This window comes from Coregonus clupeaformis, chromosome 11 (assembly GCF_020615455.1).
Source record: "Coregonus clupeaformis isolate EN_2021a chromosome 11, ASM2061545v1, whole genome shotgun sequence".
NCBI classification, from domain to species: Eukaryota; Metazoa; Chordata; class Actinopteri; order Salmoniformes; family Salmonidae; genus Coregonus; species Coregonus clupeaformis.
This window is the reverse complement of record NC_059202.1, coordinates 17,402,120-17,424,096: the sequence shown is the minus strand read 5'-3', so window position 1 is coordinate 17,424,096 and position 21,977 is coordinate 17,402,120. Positions and strand designations below refer to the sequence as shown.

Genomic DNA, 21,977 nt, shown 5'->3' with positions numbered 1-21,977 from the left:
GCATCTTTATTCATGTGAATTTTAATCCATTTAAACTACAATACCTGCATTCAAAACACTGCCCTATACAATATTTGGCCAAAGGTATGTGGACACCTTCTTGTCGAATATCTCATTCCAAAATCATGGGCATTAATATGGAGTTGGTCCCCCCTTTGCCGCTATAACAGCCTCCACTCTTCTGGGAAGGCTTTACACTAGATGTTGGAATATTGCTGCGGGGACTTGCGTCCATTCAGCCACAAGAGCAATAGTGAGGTCGGGCACTGATGTTGGGCGATTAGGCCTGGCTCGCAGTCGGCGATCCAATTCATCCCAAAGGTGTTCGATGGGGTTGAGGTCAGGGCTCTGTGCAGGCCAATCAAGTTCTTCCACACCGATCTCAACAAACCATTTCTGTATGTACCTCGCTTTGTGCACGGGGGCATTGTCATGCTGAAACAGGAAAGGGCCTACCCCAAACTGTTTCCACAAAGTTGGAAGCACAGAATTGTCTAGAATGTCATTGTTTGCTGTAGTGTTAAGATTTCCCTTCACTGGAACTAAGGAGCCTAGCCCGAACCATGAAAAACAGCCCCAGACAATTATTCCTCCTCCACTAAACTTCACAGTTGGCACTATGCATTGGGGCAGGTAGGGTTCTCCTGGTATCCGCCAAACCCAGATTTGGCCGTCGGACTGCCAGATGGTGAAGCGTGATTCATCACTCCAGAGAAAGCGTTTCCACTACTACAGAGTCCAATGGCGGCGAGCTTTACACCACTCCAGCAATGTTTAAGCGCAACAACTGCTTTCCATGGCCGAGCAGCCGCACACAAGCCTAAGATCACCATGCGCAATGCCAAGCGGCTGCTCGGCCATGGAAAGCAGTTGTTGCGCTTAAACATTTCCGCTTTACAATAACAGCACTTACAGTTGACCGGGGCAGCTCTAGCAGGGCAGACATTTGATGAAAAAATAAAATAAAATATGAACTGACTTGTTGGAAAGGTGGCATCCTATGACGGCGCCACGTTGAAAGTCACTGAGCTCTTCAGTACGTTTGTCTATGGAGATTGCATGGCTGTGTGCTTGATTTTATACACCTGTCAGCAACGGGTGTGGCTGAAATAGCCGAATCATCTAATTTGAAGGAGTGTCCACATACTTTTGGTGTATATTTCAGTGTATATCGCAGTGATCATACCAAACTACATAATTTTCAATGGTACCACTACAGAGGGAGGTCTTGGAGTTGGCACTGATTGTAATTTGTGACATGTCCCAGTTGTAAGGATACGTTCGTGCTCCTGCTGGCTGACCATGACGTGCTCTACATGGGCTATGACAGAGCTCTGCACAGCGTCCATGTGGCCCGTCACTCTCTGCAGCAGCTCCAGCTGACTCTGACGGAGATCCGCTAGCTCCCTCTGCTGGTTACGCAGCAGCATCAGCAGCTCTTCCTGCATCTCAGGGTTCATCTGCTACAGGTCAGATCAGATCACAGAGAGGGATGTTCAGAAGACCATGGTGTCTAAGCAAACCAGGTATACTGTATAATCTAATTATCAGGGAACAAATGGTATTGCTGAAAATTGATGTATAATGGAAACATCCTGATGACAGTATCATAATCACAACTTAAAGATAAAAAGTAACGGTGAATCATATCGTGGAGCCATGATCACTTACTTGATGTTGATGATTATGATGCTCAGGCTGCCTGGACTGAGAGGCATGAGAAACATGAGAGGCATGAGATGCATCCCTAAAAAGAGAGAAGGCAAAGAGGCCATTAGACATGGAAGTAAGACATTAGACAGAGAATGTTTACCATGACAGTTACCACAGAATGTTATCACCCACCCATCATCTTTTTTACTCTTCCTCTTGAGTTTAGGGGAGCCTCTGGGAGAACTCTTCCACTCCTTCACTGGCAGTCTTTGAGACGACCTGGCTCCACAGTTCCCTGAGGACGACGCTAGACTGGCTCCCTCATCGTCATGGTCACTGTGTGACAGGAAAACAAAGCAAGAGGAGGAGTGTAAGTGCCCACAGTAGCCGGTGATAAGCAAGACTAAGGCATGGGTACAAAAAACCCTACAGATCATAACAGGTTTAGGATGATCTAAATCAGAATCAAGATTACCTTTCAATGGAAACTTTAACCAAGCAAGCATTGACTTCCAAAACACAGCAAATACTTCATCCCTCCAGGACCAGGGTTATTGACAACTACAGGGAAATTCCAGAGATGTGTGACTATTTTACCTCTGTTCTGCACTGGCGTCCTGACTGTCATTCTGGGTTAAGTGGTAGGTGCGTCTGTGGTATGGAGAGGACATGTGTCTGTCCTTCATTTCCTCCCTCGAGCTAAGAGCAACAAAGAGATCCCATTTAAAACTCAGACCTAAAAAGCTGATCTGTGTGTGCTCTTGAGGTTGCATGCATAGGTAAAGACACTATGCCTATGTCAGAGTGCGTGTGTGTCTGTGTGTGTGTGTGTCTTACCAGTCTCCTAGGCCGTTGTCCCGCAGGCTGTTGCGCGTTTCCCGTGTGATGTCGGGAGCTGCAGGCCAGGGGTGGCTTGTATTGTTGTCTGAGCAGGAGGCAGCGGCGGCTGCAGCAGCATTCTCCTGTGACAGGGCGTTCTCCAGTAGTGAAGGAGTGTTACTGAGCCTCTGCTCCGCCTCCACTGCTCCTACTCCAGCACCCAGCTCCAGGGGCAGGTGGCCAGAGTTGTTCCGGTTCCGTGGTGAGAGGAGGTGAAGGGCTGAGGCTGCAGAAGCCATGCTGTCTGTGTGGTGGGCTGGGAGAGGGTCTCGGGATTCAGCTCCAGACACAACCCCCAGGCCTCTCTGCAGCGTCTCAGAGGCGATCTCAGGGATGTCCTGGGACATGGCCGTGGAGGCAGATGAGATGACGTCTGGAGAGCGGGCCAGGGTGGGAGAGGCCTGCTGAATCAGCATAGGCTCAATGACCTGTGGGTCCAGCGAGAGGGGCGGGTTTGGAGAGGGAAGCACCTGTAGAGGGCGGAGGGGGTAGGTGAGGGGGAACATGAGCGTATGAGGAGTGGTCTCTTGTGGAAGAGGATACATCTTTATGAGACAGCAGGGAAGACCAAAATGGAACAAGGAGTAAGGATGATGTCACATACGATGGAGAGGGACGAGAGGTCTTGTAAGTTGACAAACATTACTTTGGCCCCTCAGTCTCTCCAATTGTGGCACACATTCTGCATTCTAACCGTGTGTAATGAGTGCGCTGTGAGTGCTAGCATCCATGCAAGTGTGTGGCCTACCGGCATGTTGTCCCCAAGGCCTGAGATGAGAATGGAGCTGGCCCTGGGGCTGCTGGTGCTCGCACTGAGAGTCAGACTGCTACTGCTGCTGCTCTCCACAGACATCTTGAGGTTCTGGTTCAGCTCCTCTCCTCCCCTGCAGACATTGACATCACTAGAGTCAGGTATATAAAAGCACAATCTTTCCTTGTTCAGTCAATTATGAATTCCTCTCCTCTTATGCACACTTCAAGTTGACCTACCTGGCCCCACTGTCAGAGTTGCTGGTCATGGCTGTCACTATTGTCAGGCTGCTGGCACTGCTGCCTGGGGAGGCTGGGACCTGTGAGAGAAGAGCAGAAAAAAAATTAAAAGCACAATCAAGATCCAGGAGTAATATTCCTCTCTTGGATATTTGCTAGCATTTTGATGGAATAGTGAGCATTTGGAACAGGACATACTGAAGCACTGGGGGTCATAAAGGCGTCAGGGGTCATGAGCTTGGGCATAGTGGTGGCGCCAGTGGGGGACATGAAGTCAGCGGGAGCAGGAAGGGCAGGAATCTTGCGGAGATCATTTTGGGAGCCGCATCCGGACTCCTTGTCAGAGCTCAAACATTCCACGCTCATGTCTGTCAAGTGATCCGAAAACCCTAGAAAAGCACAAAGACGGATTAATCCATGAAAATCTGTGATAATGTTTCTAAAATCTCTCTTAAAACTGAGCAAAGGATCATTTTGGTTTATGACGACCAACGGTTTTCTTAACTCACCAAAGCCATCGTTTGAGTCTGAGTGAGGCAGAAACAAGGAAGAGCCAGACCCAAGGTTTGGCTGGAACCAGATCTGCACGTCTTGAAGGGACCTGTGGACAGAAGAATACATCAAAACACTCCTATGGGTGTATGAAATGGGATACTAAAAACTGATTATATGGTCACATAATTTCAACGCAGACCTCTGTGTAAATATGGTAATAATTGGACCTGAATGAGAACACTCACTTTGTGTGGACACAGTATAGCTTGATTTGGATCCCAGCTCTGGATTCCATTGGGCCCTGGTTACCCTCTAGAGATAACAGGAAGAAAAAGCCATTATAAAACAAAATGATACCCATGATAATACAGGGTCAGACCAGCCCATCATTATATCAGGTAGTAGTGGTAATGTGGATACAAGAAGGTGAAACCAACCTGCAGTCATACTCTCGCTCTCCTCATCTGGGAGGAGGACCTCTGTGTGGCGCAGGCGGCTGCGGCTGACGTCCTGAACACCAAAGCTGAGCACAGGGTGTGTGAGCAGGAACTCGGACACGGCTGTGAAGCTGGCATGGCCCTTCTCCTGGTCCTGCAACAACTCCATCACATACAACACCTAGAGGGACAACACAAAACAGGGTTCATCACTCATCATCCTGATATCCAAAAGGATTACAGTCGGTAGATAGATCACAGTGAAACAGCAAGACACAATGTTATTCTGACCTTTCTCTGTACGTCGCTGAGGATAAGGCATTCTGCAGAGAGGTCCAGGCTGGCCTTCAGACTGGGCAGGACTGAGGAGTTGAACGGGTCTGGAGAGAACCTGGAGGACATGTACATAGGCTCTCGTTAAAACAGGTCCAGTAAAAGAGGTATGAATGAGACAACTTGCAAAGCATGAAAGAGCAGTGAAAAACACAAGTAAAACAGTCAGACCTGATAGTCTGCAGGCAGGTCCATGACACTGTGCACCACATCTTCAGCTCCTGGTTCTGATCAGCTCCAGTAATCAGAAAGCGCCAGAATGGAACACTAGAAAGGCAGAAGGGGGGGGGGTCTAATCAATCTCTCACGGGTGCTTAAGAGAAAATTGCACTGATTGCATTGGGTAATGCTGTAAAGATGGCACCTATCCATGCGTCTATGTAATCCTGTGTAACGCAAAATGTTTTTTTTTTTTTTTTATTGATCAGATTACATTTAAAAAATCGGTGATAAACAGAACCGCCCAAATGTCACATTCCCTAAATACTCCCAACACCTGTTCAGCTAAAGACGTACAGCAGCAGAAGGGAACAGTAGGGACTTACTCTGGGTCCTGTTTCTTGTGGTTGTCACAGAACAGCAGGCAGGAGAGGGGGTTCCCATTGTGGGGCTGCCACTCATGCAGACATCTGTGAAAGAAGCCGGGGAGAGGACTTCACAAAGGAAAGTAAAAGTAACCATAGAGATACAGATGGAAAGGAATTACAAGAAATACCTGGAATTTTCAAGAATACAATTTTATAGAATAAAATAGAGTAATATTGAGTAAAGATCTACCTTGGCTGGTCCTGTCCTTCAATGTAGATTTGCCAGAACTTTACATATCCATCATGACTGGCTGTGGCCAAGACTGTGCCATCCGGAGACAGGGCACCTTCACTTATACGCTGGAGAAAAACAAAAACACCCCAAACTCAATTTCCACAAAAAAAATCAACCTGTAAATAAGTGCTTTCCATACTGGAAACAGACAATGTGATTACTAAATGACTTAAATGCTCTACCTCTGTATGTCCTTTTATGGTTATAACCCCATCCTTCAGGTCAGTGGCATCTACTGGCCAGGTGCTATTGTTGCTGCGGAGGATCTCCAGATCCCACACCTCAGCCTGGGGAGAAAAGACAAGACAATCAGCAAAGGGGAGGGAGTGAAATAAAAAGATGAAGAAAATAGTACAAAGGGACGAGGAGGTAGAGTTTGTCTGAGATATGGGTAAATAAATAAGTCTGATTGTGTCCAATAGGGCATACATACCCTGTCTTCATGCAGCAGGGCCAGGGTCTGGCTGGCATCCTCCGGGTTCTCTTCATTGTCCTCTAGGATGAAGGGACACCAGATCAACCTCCTATTGGAGTTCAGAGGCGTGTCTTCTGGCCTCCGGACGTGGACAACCACTTGATCCCTGACAAGCATGTGGGTTAAGGTGTGTAACACCACAGCTGTACACCACAGGAGGTTGGTGGCACCTTAATTGGGGAGGACAGGCTCGTGGTAATGGCTGGAGCGGAATTCGTGTAATGGTATCAAATACATCCAACACATGGTTTCCATGCATTTGATGACATTCCATTTGCTCCCTTCCAGCCATTATTATGAGCCGTCCTCCCCTCAGCAGCCTCCACTGCTGTACACACATCACAATGTACTTTTAAAAGGTCAAAACAAGGTAGATGTACAGTTGAAGTCGGAAATCTACGTACACCTTAGCCAAATACATTTCAACTCAGTTTTTCACAATTCCTGACATTTAATCCAAGTACAAATTCCCTGTCTTAGGTCAGTTAGGATCACCACTTTATGTGAAATGTCAGAATAATAGTAGAGAGTGATTTATTTCAGCATTTCTTTCTTTCATCACATTCCCAGTGGGTCAGAAGTTTACATACACTCAATTAGTATTTGGTAGCATTGCCTTTAAATTGTTTAATTTGGGTCAAACGTTTCAGGTAGCCTTCCACAAGCTTCCCACAATAAGTTGGGTGAATTTTGGCCCATTCCTCCTGACAGAGCTGGGTGCAACTGAGTCAGGTTTGTAGGCCTCGCACACGCCTTTTCAGTTCTGCCCACAGATTTTCTATAGGATTGAGGTCAGGGCTTTGTGATGGCCACTCCAATACATTGACTTTGTTGTCCTTAAGCCATTTTGCCACAACTTTTGAAGTATGCTTGGGGTCATTGTCCATTTGGAAGACCCATTTGCGACTAAGCTTTAACTTCCTGACTAATGTCTTGAGATGTTGCTTCAATATATCCACATAATTTTCTTTCCTCACGATGCCATCTATTTTGTGAAGTGCACCAGTCCCTCCTGCAACAAAGCACCCCCACAGCATGATGCTGCCACCCCCGTGCTTCACGGTTGGGATGGTGTTCTTCGGCTTGCAAGCTACCCCCTTTTCCCTCCAAACATAACAATGGTCATTATGGCCAAACAGTTCTATTTTTGTTTCATCAGACCAGAGGACATTTCTCCAAAAAGTATGATCTTTGTCCCCATGTGCAGTTGCAAACCGTAGTCTGGCTTTTTTTATGGCGGTTTTGGAGCAGTGGCTTCTTCCTTGCTGAGCAGCCTTTCAGGTTATGTCGATATAGGACTCGTTTTACTGTGGATATAGATACTTTTGTACCCGTTTCCTCCTTCACAAGGTTCTGGGATTGATTTGCACTTTTCGCACCAAAGTACGTTCATCTCTAGGAGACAGAACGCGTCTCCTTCCTGAGCGGTATGATGGCTGCGTGGTCCCATGGTGTTTATACTTGCATACTATTGTTTGTACAGATGAACGTGGTACCTTCAGGCGTTTGGAAATTGCTCCCAAGGATGAACCAGACTTGTGGAGGTCTACAAATTGTTTTCTTTGGTCTTGGCTGATTTCTTTGGATTTTCCCATGATGTCATGCAAAGAGGCACTAAGTTTGAAGGTAGGCCTTGAAATACATCCAAAGATACACCTCCAATTGACTCAAACGATGTCAATTAGCCTATCAGAAGCTCCTAAAGCCATGACATCATTTTCTGGAATTTTCCAAGCTGTTTAAAGGCACAGTCAACTAAGTGTATGCAAACTTCTGACCCACTGGAATTGTGAAAGTGAATTGTAAGTGAAATAATCTGTCTGTAAACAATTGTTGGAAAAATGACTCGTGTCATGCACAAAGTAGATGTCCTAACAGACTTGCCAAAACTATAGTTTGTTAACAAGAAATGTGTGGAGTGGTTGAAAAACAAGTTTAAATGACTCCAACCTAAGTGTATGTAAACTTCCGACTTCAACTGTATAGTGTTACATGAAGCAGTAAGGGACCAACTGAAGTGTAATTCTTGTGCAGAATGTAGGTAGAATGAAGAGGATACTGGATCTTGCTGCTGTGGCAGGTGAGCTGCCAGATGACCAGGTTGCCGGCCTCATCAACACATCCCAGCAGGGTGGAGTCCAAATGAGCGAAGGCCAGGTCTGTGACTGCACCAGTGAAGCCCTTCAGCAGGGTGCGCTCTGCGGAGCCCAGGCTCAACACACGGATCATGGCCTGGTTGTTTGCGCCTGCACACAAGTACAAAACATGAGTTTGCAAGCCAACTTCTGTCACATTCTGAATCAATCTGGATCTTTTGGTTTTACATGGAAAGCTTAAGCTGCGTTAAATACCCAGTGCTCGACTTGGATAGGAGCTTACCAGAGCGGTGTACCGCCACCTCAAAATGTTTTACTGCTTGAGCTCATGCACCGCTTATAAAATATTAGCTCAAAAGTATTGTGGAGCTCCTGCATCTAAATATAAAAAACAGTACCGGCATCCAAAATGAGTACTGGCACCCATTTCAATCCAAGTCAAGCACTGTAAATATCAAGGGTCCAAGTTATAGTGGAGTAGTTGGGAAAAGCAACTAATATTGGTTCAGTGTCTATTATGTTTTACCACAGATTCCTCAATAACTTCATGTTGTTTGTAATTCTGTCACCACTATGAAGTTGATTAAATGCTTTGATGACAGGCAGAGGGAAATCAAGAGTCCATACAAATTAATAGATCACAGTCTTGGCAGTCACACTAGGGTTGGGCAATATTACGATAGCATCGTCTATAGAAGATGATTGACAGCCATTGTCGATGGTGATGACATCGTGATGTGACCGACGATGGTTTGACTGGCGCCACCAAAGCAAAATGACAAGTCAATCTCGCTCTCTCTCAGATACTCCTCAACTATCTTGTCTACATGTAAAAGAAAAAAGTAACCTATAATCCCTTCTCTCTCTCTCCATTCTATGAATATGACTGAAGGCTACGCTTCATCGTTTTATGCATGCTTTCTCACGATGAAACAATGAATGTAACAGAATTCCATCTCAAAAAGTTATTTTAATAGCCTAAAAATGTAAGGTAGCCAGAGGATTAATAATGAGAGAACGTAACGTTATGACTGTAACTACTGTTCCCTGAAGGAAGGAAAAAAGGTACAACAAGCTACGGTGAGTCACACTCTCGTGACTTCTGTTGAAAGATCTACAATCACACCTGACAAGCCCAATGAAATATGTGCTTTGCTGGAAGCCCCGCCATCCACAGAAGACAAGCTTGAAGCTTGGATTAATTGCTTGGATTAATTTCTTAAATTGAATACCGCTCTTCACCGAGCCCAGGAACAGGCGACGCGGGGCCAAACCGGTGTTGTACCTTATTTCCCTCCTTAAGGGAACAGAAGTTATAGTCAGACATTACATCAACTTCGGTACAACATACTATGCGGGGAATATGATCACGCCCCAAGCCGACCCCAACAGATACTAAATGAAAACAGCCCATGGTAGACCACCAAGACCTGACCCCGCCAAATGTGGCAGTCTGGGTACTGCGCACACGGCGCGCTGCCTAGTGACTTTCCCCTGTCCCAGCCGTAAGCACCCTGTGGGCTACACTGGTAGCAGTGACATCCTAGCAATAAAACCTCACAAAAGTGTGTGGGGACGCCCAACTCGCCGCAGCACAAATCTATCCTATAGTCAACCCTTTAAACAACGCCCAAGAGGCGGTGATAAAGGGAAATAGCTCAAAAGCTAAGGACCTGTAGGACATAGCCATTACTTTCGGGGCGGTGGCCGCATTTGGATGCAACGTCACCTTACAGTCGCCTGGGGCGAATAGGATACCAGATAACACGCAGGTCCCCAACACGTTTAGCCGAGGCCAAAGTCATGAGCAGGGAGGTTTTGTAGAGGAGGATCTTCAGATCCAGCAATTCCAGATGCTCAAGGGGGCCACACACAGTGCCTTCAAACCAGCTCCAAGCCCATGTGTGCGCAATAGGTATGGAGACCTGTCCGAGACAACGTACATCTTTCAAGAACCTCACAACCAGGGTGTGGGCACCCGGGTGAGGCTCCGTGAATTCCCACATGACACGCTGAGATTGCGGCCATGTATACTTTTAACCTAGAGAATGCCCGCCCCTGCTCGAAAAGTATTGTAGGAACATAAGGATGTCCCTCACATAGCACTGACAAGGATGAAGTCCTTTATCTTGGCACCAGAGTTAAAACGCTTGCCACTTAACTGCATACAGCCCTCTCGTGGAAGGCGCCCTTGGAGACTGAATGGTAGCAATAACATTCAGAGGTAAAACTATCAAATTGGCCCACTCAAGGGCCAGGCACATAGGAACCAAAATCTCTGGCCTCGCTTGCCAAACCTGCCTGTGCGTCTGGGACAACAGGTCCCTGCGCAACGTGATTTGCAACGTGTCCCCGCCTAAAAGGCAGATGATCTCCACGAAACAAGGCTGCCTAGGCCAACGGGGAGCCACAAGAATCAATGATAAGCCATGGGCTGAATCAGAACCACCGGCGGAATCGTGTAAAGGAGGGTCCGATGCCACTGGTGCGCCAGTGTCCTTTCCCAACGAGGCACTTGGCTACCTCATTGAGAAAAATAGACAACACTGCGTGTATTCTCGCGATGTGTAAAGATCTACGTCGGCCCTGCAGAAAATGTCCCATACCTGGGAGACCACCCAGAGGTGTAGCCTCCACTCCTGAGAGAGAGGGTTCCACCTGGATAAAAGATCACCAGTTGAGATCACCTTGCGGGATACAAGTCTGCCCATGGGAGCCCCCTGACAATAGCAGAGGGTCCCACCACTGGGCCATGGCCTGTAGGCGACAGGGACACCTGAAGCGACCGGCTTAGGCTGCGAGATGCACCCAGGTTGAGTGGCTAGCACTCAGCGCTGGAAGGTCCGCATCAACAATAGCCCTACGGGAACGACTTCCATCACAGAAGTCATCATCCCCAGTAAGGCACTGGCGAAAACGGACTGTGTGATACAGCCAAAATTTGACTAAGCAGAGCCGGAACAAGGAAACCCCTCCGTTGGGATAGAAAAGCGTGATACGTGAGTGAGCTCATGACCCAGAAATGGCACACGCTGAGATGGAGTCAGACATATTTTTCTGATTTCTTATGTAGCCTAGAAACAGACTACGGGACAGTAGCATTGATGTGTGGAACACTTCTTGCCCCCTAGACTCCGCCGCCACAAGCCAATTGGCTGTAAAAGCCAGCGGCTCGTGAGCATTCAGAGTTCGTAGACTGAGGTGCTTGCTGAGGGCACGTAGGTCTAGAATGGGACGCAAAGTCCAGTCCCTTTTCGGAACCATGAAATACCGGCTATACCAGCTGTCCTGGATCTTCAACAAAAGGAACCACTCGGATTGCCTGCTTCTGGAGATGGGAGGATATTTGGTATTTTATTCGGATCCCCATTAGCTGTTGCAAAAGCAGCAGCTACTCTTCCTGGGGTCCACACAAAACATGACATAATGCAGAACATTAATAGACAAGAACAGCTCAAGGACAGAACTACATAAATGTTTCTTAAAAAGCCAGATTTCTTGAAAACAGTAGGCTGTTGATTTAAAACTGGTGTTGAGAACAACTCAGCGAGGCAGGCGGCAGCGGAGTGAAGAGATCCTCTGTAGCTCAGCTGGTAGAGCACGGCGCTTGTAACGCCAAGGTAGTGGGTTCGATCCCCGGGACCACCCATACACAAAAATGTATGCACGCATGACTGTAAGTCGCTTTGGATAAAAGCGTCTGCTAAATGGCATATTATTATTATTATTATAAGAAACAGCCATTGGGCCTAGAAAAAGCGCAGAGAGAGGAAAACTAATCTTAGTTATGATCAACTGAATGATTAAAATAATTGCAATTGAAGGCATGTATCAAGTTCTTGCTGATACTGAAACTCCCAAAGTCATATCCAACCATTATTCTAATTTAAAGCAATAGTTGTGTGTGTGGACACCAAGATAATCATTTCAGCACCGTTTTGATTGGGACAGCGCCATCGCACTGCTTTGAGACAAGCGTGGGGGACTCTTCTAGATGAATCAATGTCCAACTTTTGTTTTCAATCAATCTTCGTTCGGATATTTGGTAAGAATTAGGCTGCAGAAATGTTAGCTAAATAAAAGTGAGCGCTAATGTTCACCTTTATTCTAGTTTGCTCATATATTAGCTGATCAGAACATTTTGCTAGCATGTTATACAAGTGGATTTTGTTCTTCGACCAAAAGCCTGTGACTTGTCTGATAATCAATCAGTGATTTTGTTTCACTGAATCTCCGTCTGTTATTTGGTTAATTGATTTCTGGCTGGACAAGTGGAAGTGGTAGCTCATTTATTCGTTTGCTAATCTATCGCTGATCAGAAACATTCAGCATGCAACAATGTAGCCTAAATCAAGTAAATTACTTATCTATTGACTCACGTAGTGGCCATATATAGAGCCTAGGCTATTTTCCTATCGTCCCAATACCACTGAACGCAATCAGGCTACCGAAAGAGCATACAGTGGGCGACGTCATCAGCACTCCTTCCACATGTCTCCAGAAAACTTGTGTTTTGGGACCGAGGCACCTTTTCATTATAACACTGGAGGAAATACTTTCCAAGCCTGTGAGGAACGTGTTTGCTGGCCTCATAAATGCTAGCCAGCTAGCTAATATTTAGAGAAACCATTTTTGAGTTGGCTAGAGTTATGCTAACCTGTTTGCAATCCCTTTAGCGTTGCTTGCTAGCTAGCTACAGAGGTTAGCTGGCTAGCTACCTACAGTAGTTCGCTACTGCCATCAGTTGTTGAGTGATCATATTTTGCCTACTCCACCGTTTGTAGAATGCATAGGCCCTACTGGCATTTGAATATAGCGTGGGAAGAGGGAATCCGGACACAGTAGACACATTTAACTATAGGTGTAAATGTATGACATGTTCGGAATTCCATGATCGGAATACTAAGGCTGCAAGAACTGTCAAGTCTAGACACGGCCTGTGTGATCAACAAACGGTATCTAGCAAGGTTAGCAACTTTGGTCATATGACTTTTGTTTGACTGTCGTTACAAAGTTGGTATGATTCGACAATGCTATCGCCTACTCGGGGTGCGCTCAGTGTGTCCTGTTCATCGAACTCACATGCGGGAGAGAACACTTGACACCCGTGAAAACTGTGGAACTTGCTGTTGAAAATAAAAAGGTTTATGTACCAAGGTTTGCCTAAGGCCCGGCACACTATGGGTACAAGGGCACCGTCGATCAGTGACGTACCCCGATTGGCAGTGCCACCTTTTGATACTTAAGTATATTTACAACCTAATACTCAAGTAGTATTTTACTTGGTGACTTTCACTTTTACTCTTTCTATGAAGGCATCTTTACTCAAGTATGGCCCGCAGTGCTGGGCCCCACGCATTAAAAATAGACCCAGGAAATTAAACATTACCATGGAAGTTACCCTACTGACCAGTCATAAGTGCTGGCGACAAAGCGCCTTGGAACCTAGCTGGGAATGGGACAGACAGCTCTGACAAATGGGCCTCTTCTGTGGTAAGAGACAGGGGAGATTCGTAATCTAATTCCTAGGAATGAAAAGCGCTGAGCTGGAGAAAGACTACTAATTTCAGGGTTCATATACACCACAGAGACTCTGCGGGATAATAGCATGGCCGTGTCCAACCCTGCATGCTCCCTTGACTCCGCTACCAACCCCCAATCGCCTACAGGGCCCATAGCCTGTATCACTAGACACCTTCTTGGGACTAGTGAGCTACAGGCAAGATTCAGCAATGAATCCCAGTAATGAGCCACTTATGGGGAGGGGTGCACCCTTGTGGACAGAGTGATTTGCCCAATGTATTACATTCCACCCGGGGGAGATTGATATACCCCTTGAACCCCATGAAATGCGGGGTACCAGAGGGCCAATAAACATGGACAAGCTACCAACACACATTGTGCTTCTGTGAGACTGTATAGCCTGCATGAAGCCCGGCCTCCTTACGGGCACAGAGGGCTCCAGCAATGGCTGACATAGTACCCAGTTTGCTGTAACAAAACGTGGGGGCCCCGTCGTTACAGAAATGTTTTTGTTGATCACGATTGACTGGTCGATCTCCAAGGCATTCCTAGCCGATCGCAAAATATTTCGACTTACAGTTAGTGAGTGCATACATTTTTCATACTGGCCCCCCGTGGAAATCGAACCCACAACCCTGGCGTTGCAAACGCCATGCTCTACCAACTGAGCTACACGGGGCCTTATGACCATGCGGACGCCTCCGAGCGGTCGGATAGGCTGTTTGAGTGTTTATCCAGCTGGATAAAATATATATATATATATAGTCCCAGTCAAAAGTTGACATACAGTGGGGAAAAAAAGTATTTAGTCAGCCACCAATTGTGCAAGTTCTCCCACTTAAAAAGAGAGAGGCCTGTAATTTTCATCATAGGTACACGTCAACTATGACAGACAAAATGAGAAGAAAAAAATCCAGAAAATCACATTGTAGGATTTTTAATGAATTTATTTGCAAATTATGGTGGAAAATAGTTATTTGGTCAATAACAAAAGTTTCTCAATACTTTGTTATATACCCTTTGTTGGCAATGACACAGGTCAAACGTTTTCTGTAAGTCTTCACAAGGTTTTCACACACTGTTGCTGGTATTTTGGCCCATTCCTCCATGCATATCTCCTCTAGAGCAGTGATGTTTTGGGGCTGTCGCTGGGCAACATGGACTTTCAACTCCCTCCAAAGATTTTCTATGGGGTTGAGATCTGGAGACTGGCTAGGCCACTCCAGGACCTTGAAATGCTTCTTACGAAGCCACTCCTTCGTTGCCCGGGCGGTGTGTTTGGGATCATTGTCATGCTGAAAGACCCAGCCACGTTTCATCTTCAATGCCCTTGCTGATGGAAGGAGGTTTTCACTCAAAATCTCACGATACATGGCCCCATTCATTCTTTCCTTTACACGGATAAGTCGTCCTGGTCCCTTTGCAGAAAAACAGCCCCAAAGCATGATGTTTCCACCCCCATGCTTCACAGTAGGTATGGTGTTCTTTGGATGCAACTCAGCATTCTTTGTCCTCCAAACACGACGAGTTGAGTTTTTACCAAAAAGTTATATTTTGGTTTCATCTGACCATATGACATTCTCCCAATCCTCTTCTGGATCATCCAAATGCACTCTAGCAAACTTCAGACGGGCCTGGACATGTACTGGCTTAAGCAGGGGGACACGTCTCGCACTGCAGGATTTGAGTCCCTGGCGGCGTAGTGTGTTACTGATGGTAGGCTTTGTTAATTTGGTCCCAGCTCACTGCAGGTCATTCACTAGGTCCCCCCGTGTGGTTCTGGGATTTTTGCTCACCGTTCTTGTGATCATTTTGACCCCACGGGGTGAGATCTTGCATGGAGCCCCAGATAGAGGGAGATTATCAGTGGTCTTGTATGTCTTCCATTTCCTAATAATTGCTCCCACAGTTGATTTCTTCAAACCAAGCTGCTTACCTATTGCAGATTCAGTCTTCCCAGCCTGGTACAGGTCTACAATTTTGTTTCTGGTGTCCTTTGACAGCTCTTTGGTCTTGGCCATAGTGGAGTTTGGAGTGTGACTGTTTGAGGTTGTGGACAGGTGTCTTTTATACTGATAACAAGTTCAAACAGGTGCCATTAATACAGGTAACGAGTGGAGGACAGAGGAGCCTCTTAAAGAAGAAGTTACAGGTCTGTGAGAGCCAGAAATCTTGCTTGTTTGTAGGTGACCAAATACTTATTTTCCACCATAATTTGCAAATAAATTCATTAAAAATCCTACAATGTGATTTTCTGGATTTTTCTCTCTCAATTTGTCTGTCATAGTTGACGTGTACCTATGATGAAAATTACAGGCCTCTCTCATCTTTTTAAGTGGGAGAACTTGCACAATTGGTGGCTGACTAAATACTTTTTTCCCCACTGTACCTACTCATTCAAGGGTTTTTCCTTTATTGTAATATTTTCTACATTGTACAGTCGTGGTCAAAAGTTTTGAGAATGACAAGTATTGGTCTTCACACAGTTCGCTGCTTCAGTGTTATCATATATTTTTGTCAGATGTTACTATGGTATACTGAAGTATAATTACAAGCATTCCATAAGTGTCAAAGGCTTTTATTGACAATTACATTAAGTTTATGCAAAGAGTCAATATTTGCAGTGTTGACCCTTCTTTTTCAAGACCTCTGCAATCCGCCCTGGCATGCTGTCAATTAACTTCTGGGCCACATCCTGACTAATGGCAGCCCATTCTTGCATAATCAATGCTTGGAGTTTGTCAGAATTTGTGAGTTGTTGTTTGTCCACCCACCTCTTGAGGATCGACCGCAAGTTCTCAATGGGATTAAGGTCTGGAGAGCTTCCTGGCCATGGACCCAAAATGTTGATGTTTTGTTCCACGAGCCATTTAGTTATCACTTTTGCCTTATGACAAGGTGCTCCATCATGCTGGAAAAGGCATTGGTCGTCATCAAACTGTTCTTGGATGGTTGGGAGAAGTTGCTCTTGGAGGATGTGTTGGTACCATTCTTTATTCATGGCTGTGTTCTTAGGCAAAATTGTGAGTGAGCCCACTCCCTTGGTTGAGAAGCAACCCCACACATGAATGGTCTCAGGATGCTTTACTGTTGGCATGACACAGGACTGATGGTAGAGCTCACCTTGTCTTCTCCGGACAAGGTGTTTTCCGGATGCCCCAAACAATCGGAAAGGGGATTCAAAATGAGAAAATGACTTTACCCCAGTCCTCAGCAGTCCAATCCCTGTACCTTTTGCAGAAAATCAGTCTGTTCCTGATGTTTTTCCTGGAGAGAAGTGGCTTCTTTGCTGCCCTTCTTGACACCAGGCCATCCTCCAAAGGCCTTCGCCTCACTGTGCGTGCAGATGCACTCACACCTGCCTGCCGCCATTCCTGAGCAAGCTCTGCACTGGTGGTGCCCCGATCCCGCAGCTGAATCAACTTTAGGAAACGGTCCTGGCGCTTGCTGGACTTTCTTGGGCGCCCTGACGCCTTCTTCACAACAATTGAACCTCTCTCCTTGAAGTTCTTGATGATCCGATAAACGGTTGATTTAGGTGCAGTCTTACTAGCAGCAATATCCTTGCCTGTGAAGTCCTTTTTGTGCAAAGCATTGATGACGGCACGTGTTTCCTTGCATGTAACCATGGTTAACACAGGAAGAACAATGATTTCAAGCACCACCCTCCTTTTAAAGCTTCCAGTCTGTTATTCTAACTCAATCAGCATGACAGAGTGATCTCCAGCCTTGTCCTCGTCAACACTCTCACCTGTGTTAACGAGAGAATCACTGACATGATGGCAGCTGGTCCTTTTGTGGCAGGGCTGAAATGCAGTGGAAATGTTTTTGGGGGATTAAGTTCATTTTCATGGCAAAGAGGGACCTGGCAATTAATTGCAATTCATCTGATCACTCTTCATGACATTCTGGAGTATATGCAAATTGCCTTCATCAAAACTGAGGCAGCAGACTTTGTGAAATTTAGTATTTGTGTCATTCTCAAAACGTTTGACCACGACTGTAGAATAATAGTGAAGACATCAAAACTATGAAATAACACATAGCCAATCAGATTGCTCAGATCACTGTGTGTCTGTCTGCAGCTTCCTCCAGCACACAGCAAATAAAGTTGATACTGTGATTTCAAAACGTGTAAAACCATGACTAAAACCAAGCCGTTTTTTATGACTGAGTTCATGTTTAACTTTATTCACTACTGTCACTTTTATAAGCCATGAAATGCGCTTCTCCCCTTGCGCTGCATCCAGCATTGCAGCTTCAATGACTGAGTAGCAAAGTGTATAGACAGGCTTGAGTTATTGTTAGCGGATGTTTGTTTTTCTGCTAAGGGGACAGGACAACTTCACCGCATCAAAGGGACGAAGATCTGCAAAGTGGAGTAGGACAAAATCCCTCCTGAGATGTTTGCAAACCTGGTGGCCAACTACAAGAAACGTCTGACCACTGATTGCCAACAAGGGTTTTGCCACCAAGTACTAAGTCATGTTTTGCAGAGGGGTCAAATACTTATTTCCCTCATTAAAATGCAAATCAATTTATAACATTTTGGACATGCATTTTTCTGGATTATTTTGTTGTTATTCTGTCTCTCACTGTTCAAATAAACCTACCATTAAAAGTATAGACTGATCATGTTTTTGTCAGTGGGCAAACGTACAAAATCAGCAGGGGATCAAATACTTTTTTCCCCTCACTGTATACAGTGCATTCGGAAAGTATTCAGACCCCTTGACCTTTTCAACATGTTGTTATGTTACAGCCTTATTCTAAAATTGATTAAATATTATGTTTTCCCCACTCTTCAATCTACACACAATACCCTATAAAGACAAAGCTAAAACAGGTTTATTGAAATTTTTGAAAATGTATTAAAAAAAGCACATGTACATAAGTATTCAGACACTTTACTCAGTACTTTGTTGAAGCACCTTTGGCAGAGATTACAGCCTTGAGTCTTCTTGGGTATGATGATACAAGCTTGGCACACGTGTACCCGTGCTAAGGACTATTCAACGCTGGTCTGACTAAAGATTGTTTTGATCACGCGGACTGGGATATGTTCCGGGTAGCTTGCGAATACATTGAAACGTTGACTGAGTTTATCAGGAAGTGTATAGGAGATGTTGTGCCCACTGTGACTATTAAAACCTACACTAATCAGAAACCGTGGATAGATGGCAGCATTTATGCAAAATTCAAAGCGCAAACCACCGCATTTAACCATTGCAAGGTGACTGGGAATATGGCAGAATACAAACAGTGTAGCTACTCACCTCGCAGGGCAATTAAACTGGCAAAACATCAGTATAGAGACAAAGTGGAGTCGCAATTCAATGGCTCAGACACAAGACGTATGTGGCAGAGTCTACAGACAATCACGGACTACAAAACGAAAACCAGCCACGTCGCCGACACCGATGTCTCGCTTCCAGACAAGCTAAACACCTTCTTCGCCCGCTTTGAGGATAACACAGTGCCACCGACGCAGCCCACTACCAAGGACTGTGGGCTCCTTCTCCGTAGCCGACGTGAGTGAGACATTTAAACAGGTTAACCCCTGCAAGACTGCCGGCCCAGACAGCATCCCTAGCCTCGTCCTCAGAGCATGCGCAGACCAGCTGGCTGGTGTGTTTATGGACATATTCAATCTCTCCCTATCCCAGTCTGCTGTCCCCACATGATTCAAGATGGACATCATTGTTCCTGTACCCAAGAAAGCAAAAGGTAACTGAACTAAATGACTATTGCCCCGTAGCACTCACTTCTGTCATCATGAAGTGCTTTGAGAGACTAGTGAAGGATCATATCACCTCTACCTTACCTGTCACCCTAGACCCACTTCAATTTGCTTACCGCCCCAATAGATCCACAGACGATGCAATCGCAATCACACTGCACACTATTACTTACATTATCAGACAATGACTGCTCAATCATGTGTGCGCAACAAAGACACACACACACACACACAGGTTCTGTTCCTCCACCAGAAAGGAATATTAGAAAAGACTTGCCATTACCTGCACTTAACCTCTGCCCAGGCTTTCCACAACATTATCTTTCGTCATGATGTTGCATTCGATTTCACGCTATAGGCTAACTGTCTTTATTTTTTAACAAAAAACATGCGTGTGAGGTGGCCAATAGGGGCAATCGCATCGTATATCAATGTTTTATGGGTACATAATCGCGATAGGACATAGCCCAACCCTAACTCACACAGCCAAATGCAGAAAAAATATTTTAAAAGAGTTCAGTCTCCACTGTTAATCAAACAAAAAAGTACATGTTCATGTAAACTTGGCAACAACACCATGCATCTTTTTTGCTGCTTTTTTGGCTAGCAGAAAGCTACACTATATGACCAAAAGTTTGTGGACACCTGGTTGTCAAAAATCATGAGCATTAATGTGGAGTTGGTCCCCCCTTTGCTATTATAACAGTCTCCACTCTTCTCAGAAGGCTTTCCACTAGATGTTGGAAAATTGCTGCGGGGACTTGCGTCCATTTAGCCCCAAGAGCAATAGTGAGGTCGGCCACTGACGTTGGGCGATTAGGCCTGGTTCCAATTCATCCAAAAGGTGGTTGATGGGGTTGAGGTCAGTTCTCTGCGCAGGCCAGTCAAGTTCTTCCACATGATCTCGACAAACCATTTCTGTACGGACTTCGCTGTGTGCACGGGGGAATTGTCATGTTGAAACAGGAAAGGGCCTTCCCAAACTGTTGCCACAAAGTTGGAAGCACAGAATCGTCTAGAATGTCATTGTATGCTGTAGCGTTAAGATTTCCCTTCACTAGAAGTAAGGAGCCTAGCCAGAACCATGAAAAACAGCTCCAGACCATTATTCCTCCTCCAAACTTTACAGTTCGTAATATGCAGTCGGACAGGTAGCGTTCTCCTAGCATCCGCCAAACCCAGATTCGTCCATCGGACTGCCAGATGGTGAAGCGTGATTCATCACCCCAGAGAACCCATTTCCACTGCTCCTGAGTCCAATGGCGGCGCGCTTTACACCCCTACAGCCGACGCTTGACATTGCGCATGGTGATCTTAGGCTTGTGTGCTGCTGCTCAGCCATGGAAACCCATTTCATGAAGCTCCCGACAAACAGTTCTTGTGCTGACGTTGCTTCCAGAGGTAGTTTGGAACTTGGTAGTGAGCGTTGCAACCGAGGACAGACGATTTTATGCGCTACGTGCTTCAGCACTCGGCAGTCCCGTTCTGTGAGCTTGTGTGGCCTACCACTTTGCGGCTGTGACGTTGTTGCTCCTAGATGTTTCCACTTCACAAAAACAGCACTTACAGTTGACCGGGGCAGCTCTAGCAGGGCAGAAATTTCATTAACTGACTTGTTGGAAAGGTGGCATCCTATGACGGTGCCACGTTGAAAGTCACTGAGCTCTTCAGTACGGGCCATTCTACTGCCAATGTTTGTCTATGGAGATTGCATGGCTGTGTCCTCGATTTTGTTTACCTGTCAGCAACGTGTGTGGCTGAAATAGCCAAATCCACTAATTTGAAGGGGTGTCCACATACCTTTGTATATATAGTGTATATTTTGTCAATCAAAAGGAGGCGTTTGTGGTTTCCAAGGCATTCAAATCTGAATGGGGACATACGGTCAGAGTAAGCTATTTGTGTTATCAATCTTGATTTTCTTTCACCAGAGCAAGTGCTTAAATTATGAGGCAAAACTGATTTGGGGTAAATTTGCTGCTGACATTGCAGCAATCCATCGCTGCACTGCCTGGTTCAGCCAAATAAATATTCAACTAGACTTCCAGAATATCACAGACATTGGCCTGGAAAGGACTCACAAATTTGTCAAAATAATTGCTAATCCATGGTTCTACACTCACCTCGGATGGCATATGCCAGGTATGAGTTAGAGACTGCTATCAGGTTGCCGTAGTAATGCTTGTGCTCCCAGTCGTACTTGGCGACAGGCTGGATTTTTACCTGCATGGAACAGGAGAAAGAGTAAAGATTAGGGACCCATATACCTACAGAGAGCAACATCGACGAGTCAAGAAAATATTGCATTAGGTTAACATGAGGACAGATATCCAAACAATGGTAGTAAGCTCAACACAGTAGACTGCTCTGTAATTAATTGCTTAGCTACCTAGCGATATCAGGACTTGAGATACAGCCACCCTTTGCCTAAAATAACTAGCTTTCCATTGTTTTCGTCTGTGAATGTTGGTGTAGTCACCCTGGTGTTTCTGCCAGGGGCCTTTCCATGTTCTCAAGGACAGAAAAGGGAAAAC

The 21,977-nt window shown here is 45.6% G+C and overlaps 1 protein-coding gene across 3 annotated transcripts in view; it reads right to left on the bottom strand.

Moving 5' to 3' along the window:
* LOC121576641 (enhancer of mRNA-decapping protein 4) overlaps positions 1–21,977 on the bottom strand; it is a 48,258-nt gene that overhangs the window by 23,078 nt on the left and 3,203 nt on the right. For 2 of the 3 annotated variants that reach the window (XM_041889949.2, XM_041889951.2), the window contains exons 4-22: positions 21,567–21,666; positions 8,144–8,330; positions 6,043–6,190; positions 5,792–5,896; positions 5,565–5,674; positions 5,333–5,440; positions 4,959–5,054; positions 4,746–4,845; positions 4,455–4,635; positions 4,263–4,329; positions 4,032–4,123; positions 3,721–3,911; positions 3,523–3,602; positions 3,281–3,416; positions 2,491–3,002; positions 2,251–2,352; positions 1,846–1,989; positions 1,672–1,747; positions 1,280–1,463 (exon numbers count right to left, since the gene is read on the bottom strand). In XM_041889949.2, the coding sequence (XP_041745883.1) occupies positions 1,280–1,463; positions 1,672–1,747; positions 1,846–1,989; positions 2,251–2,352; positions 2,491–3,002; positions 3,281–3,416; positions 3,523–3,602; positions 3,721–3,911; positions 4,032–4,123; positions 4,263–4,329; positions 4,455–4,635; positions 4,746–4,845; positions 4,959–5,054; positions 5,333–5,440; positions 5,565–5,674; positions 5,792–5,896; positions 6,043–6,190; positions 8,144–8,330; positions 21,567–21,666 (2,719 nt within the window). The remainder of the gene's footprint in view (positions 1–1,279; positions 1,464–1,671; positions 1,748–1,845; positions 1,990–2,250; positions 2,353–2,490; positions 3,003–3,280; positions 3,417–3,522; positions 3,603–3,720; positions 3,912–4,031; positions 4,124–4,262; positions 4,330–4,454; positions 4,636–4,745; positions 4,846–4,958; positions 5,055–5,332; positions 5,441–5,564; positions 5,675–5,791; positions 5,897–6,042; positions 6,191–8,143; positions 8,331–21,566; positions 21,667–21,977) is intronic. The other variant, XM_041889950.2, reaches the window with a different exon arrangement.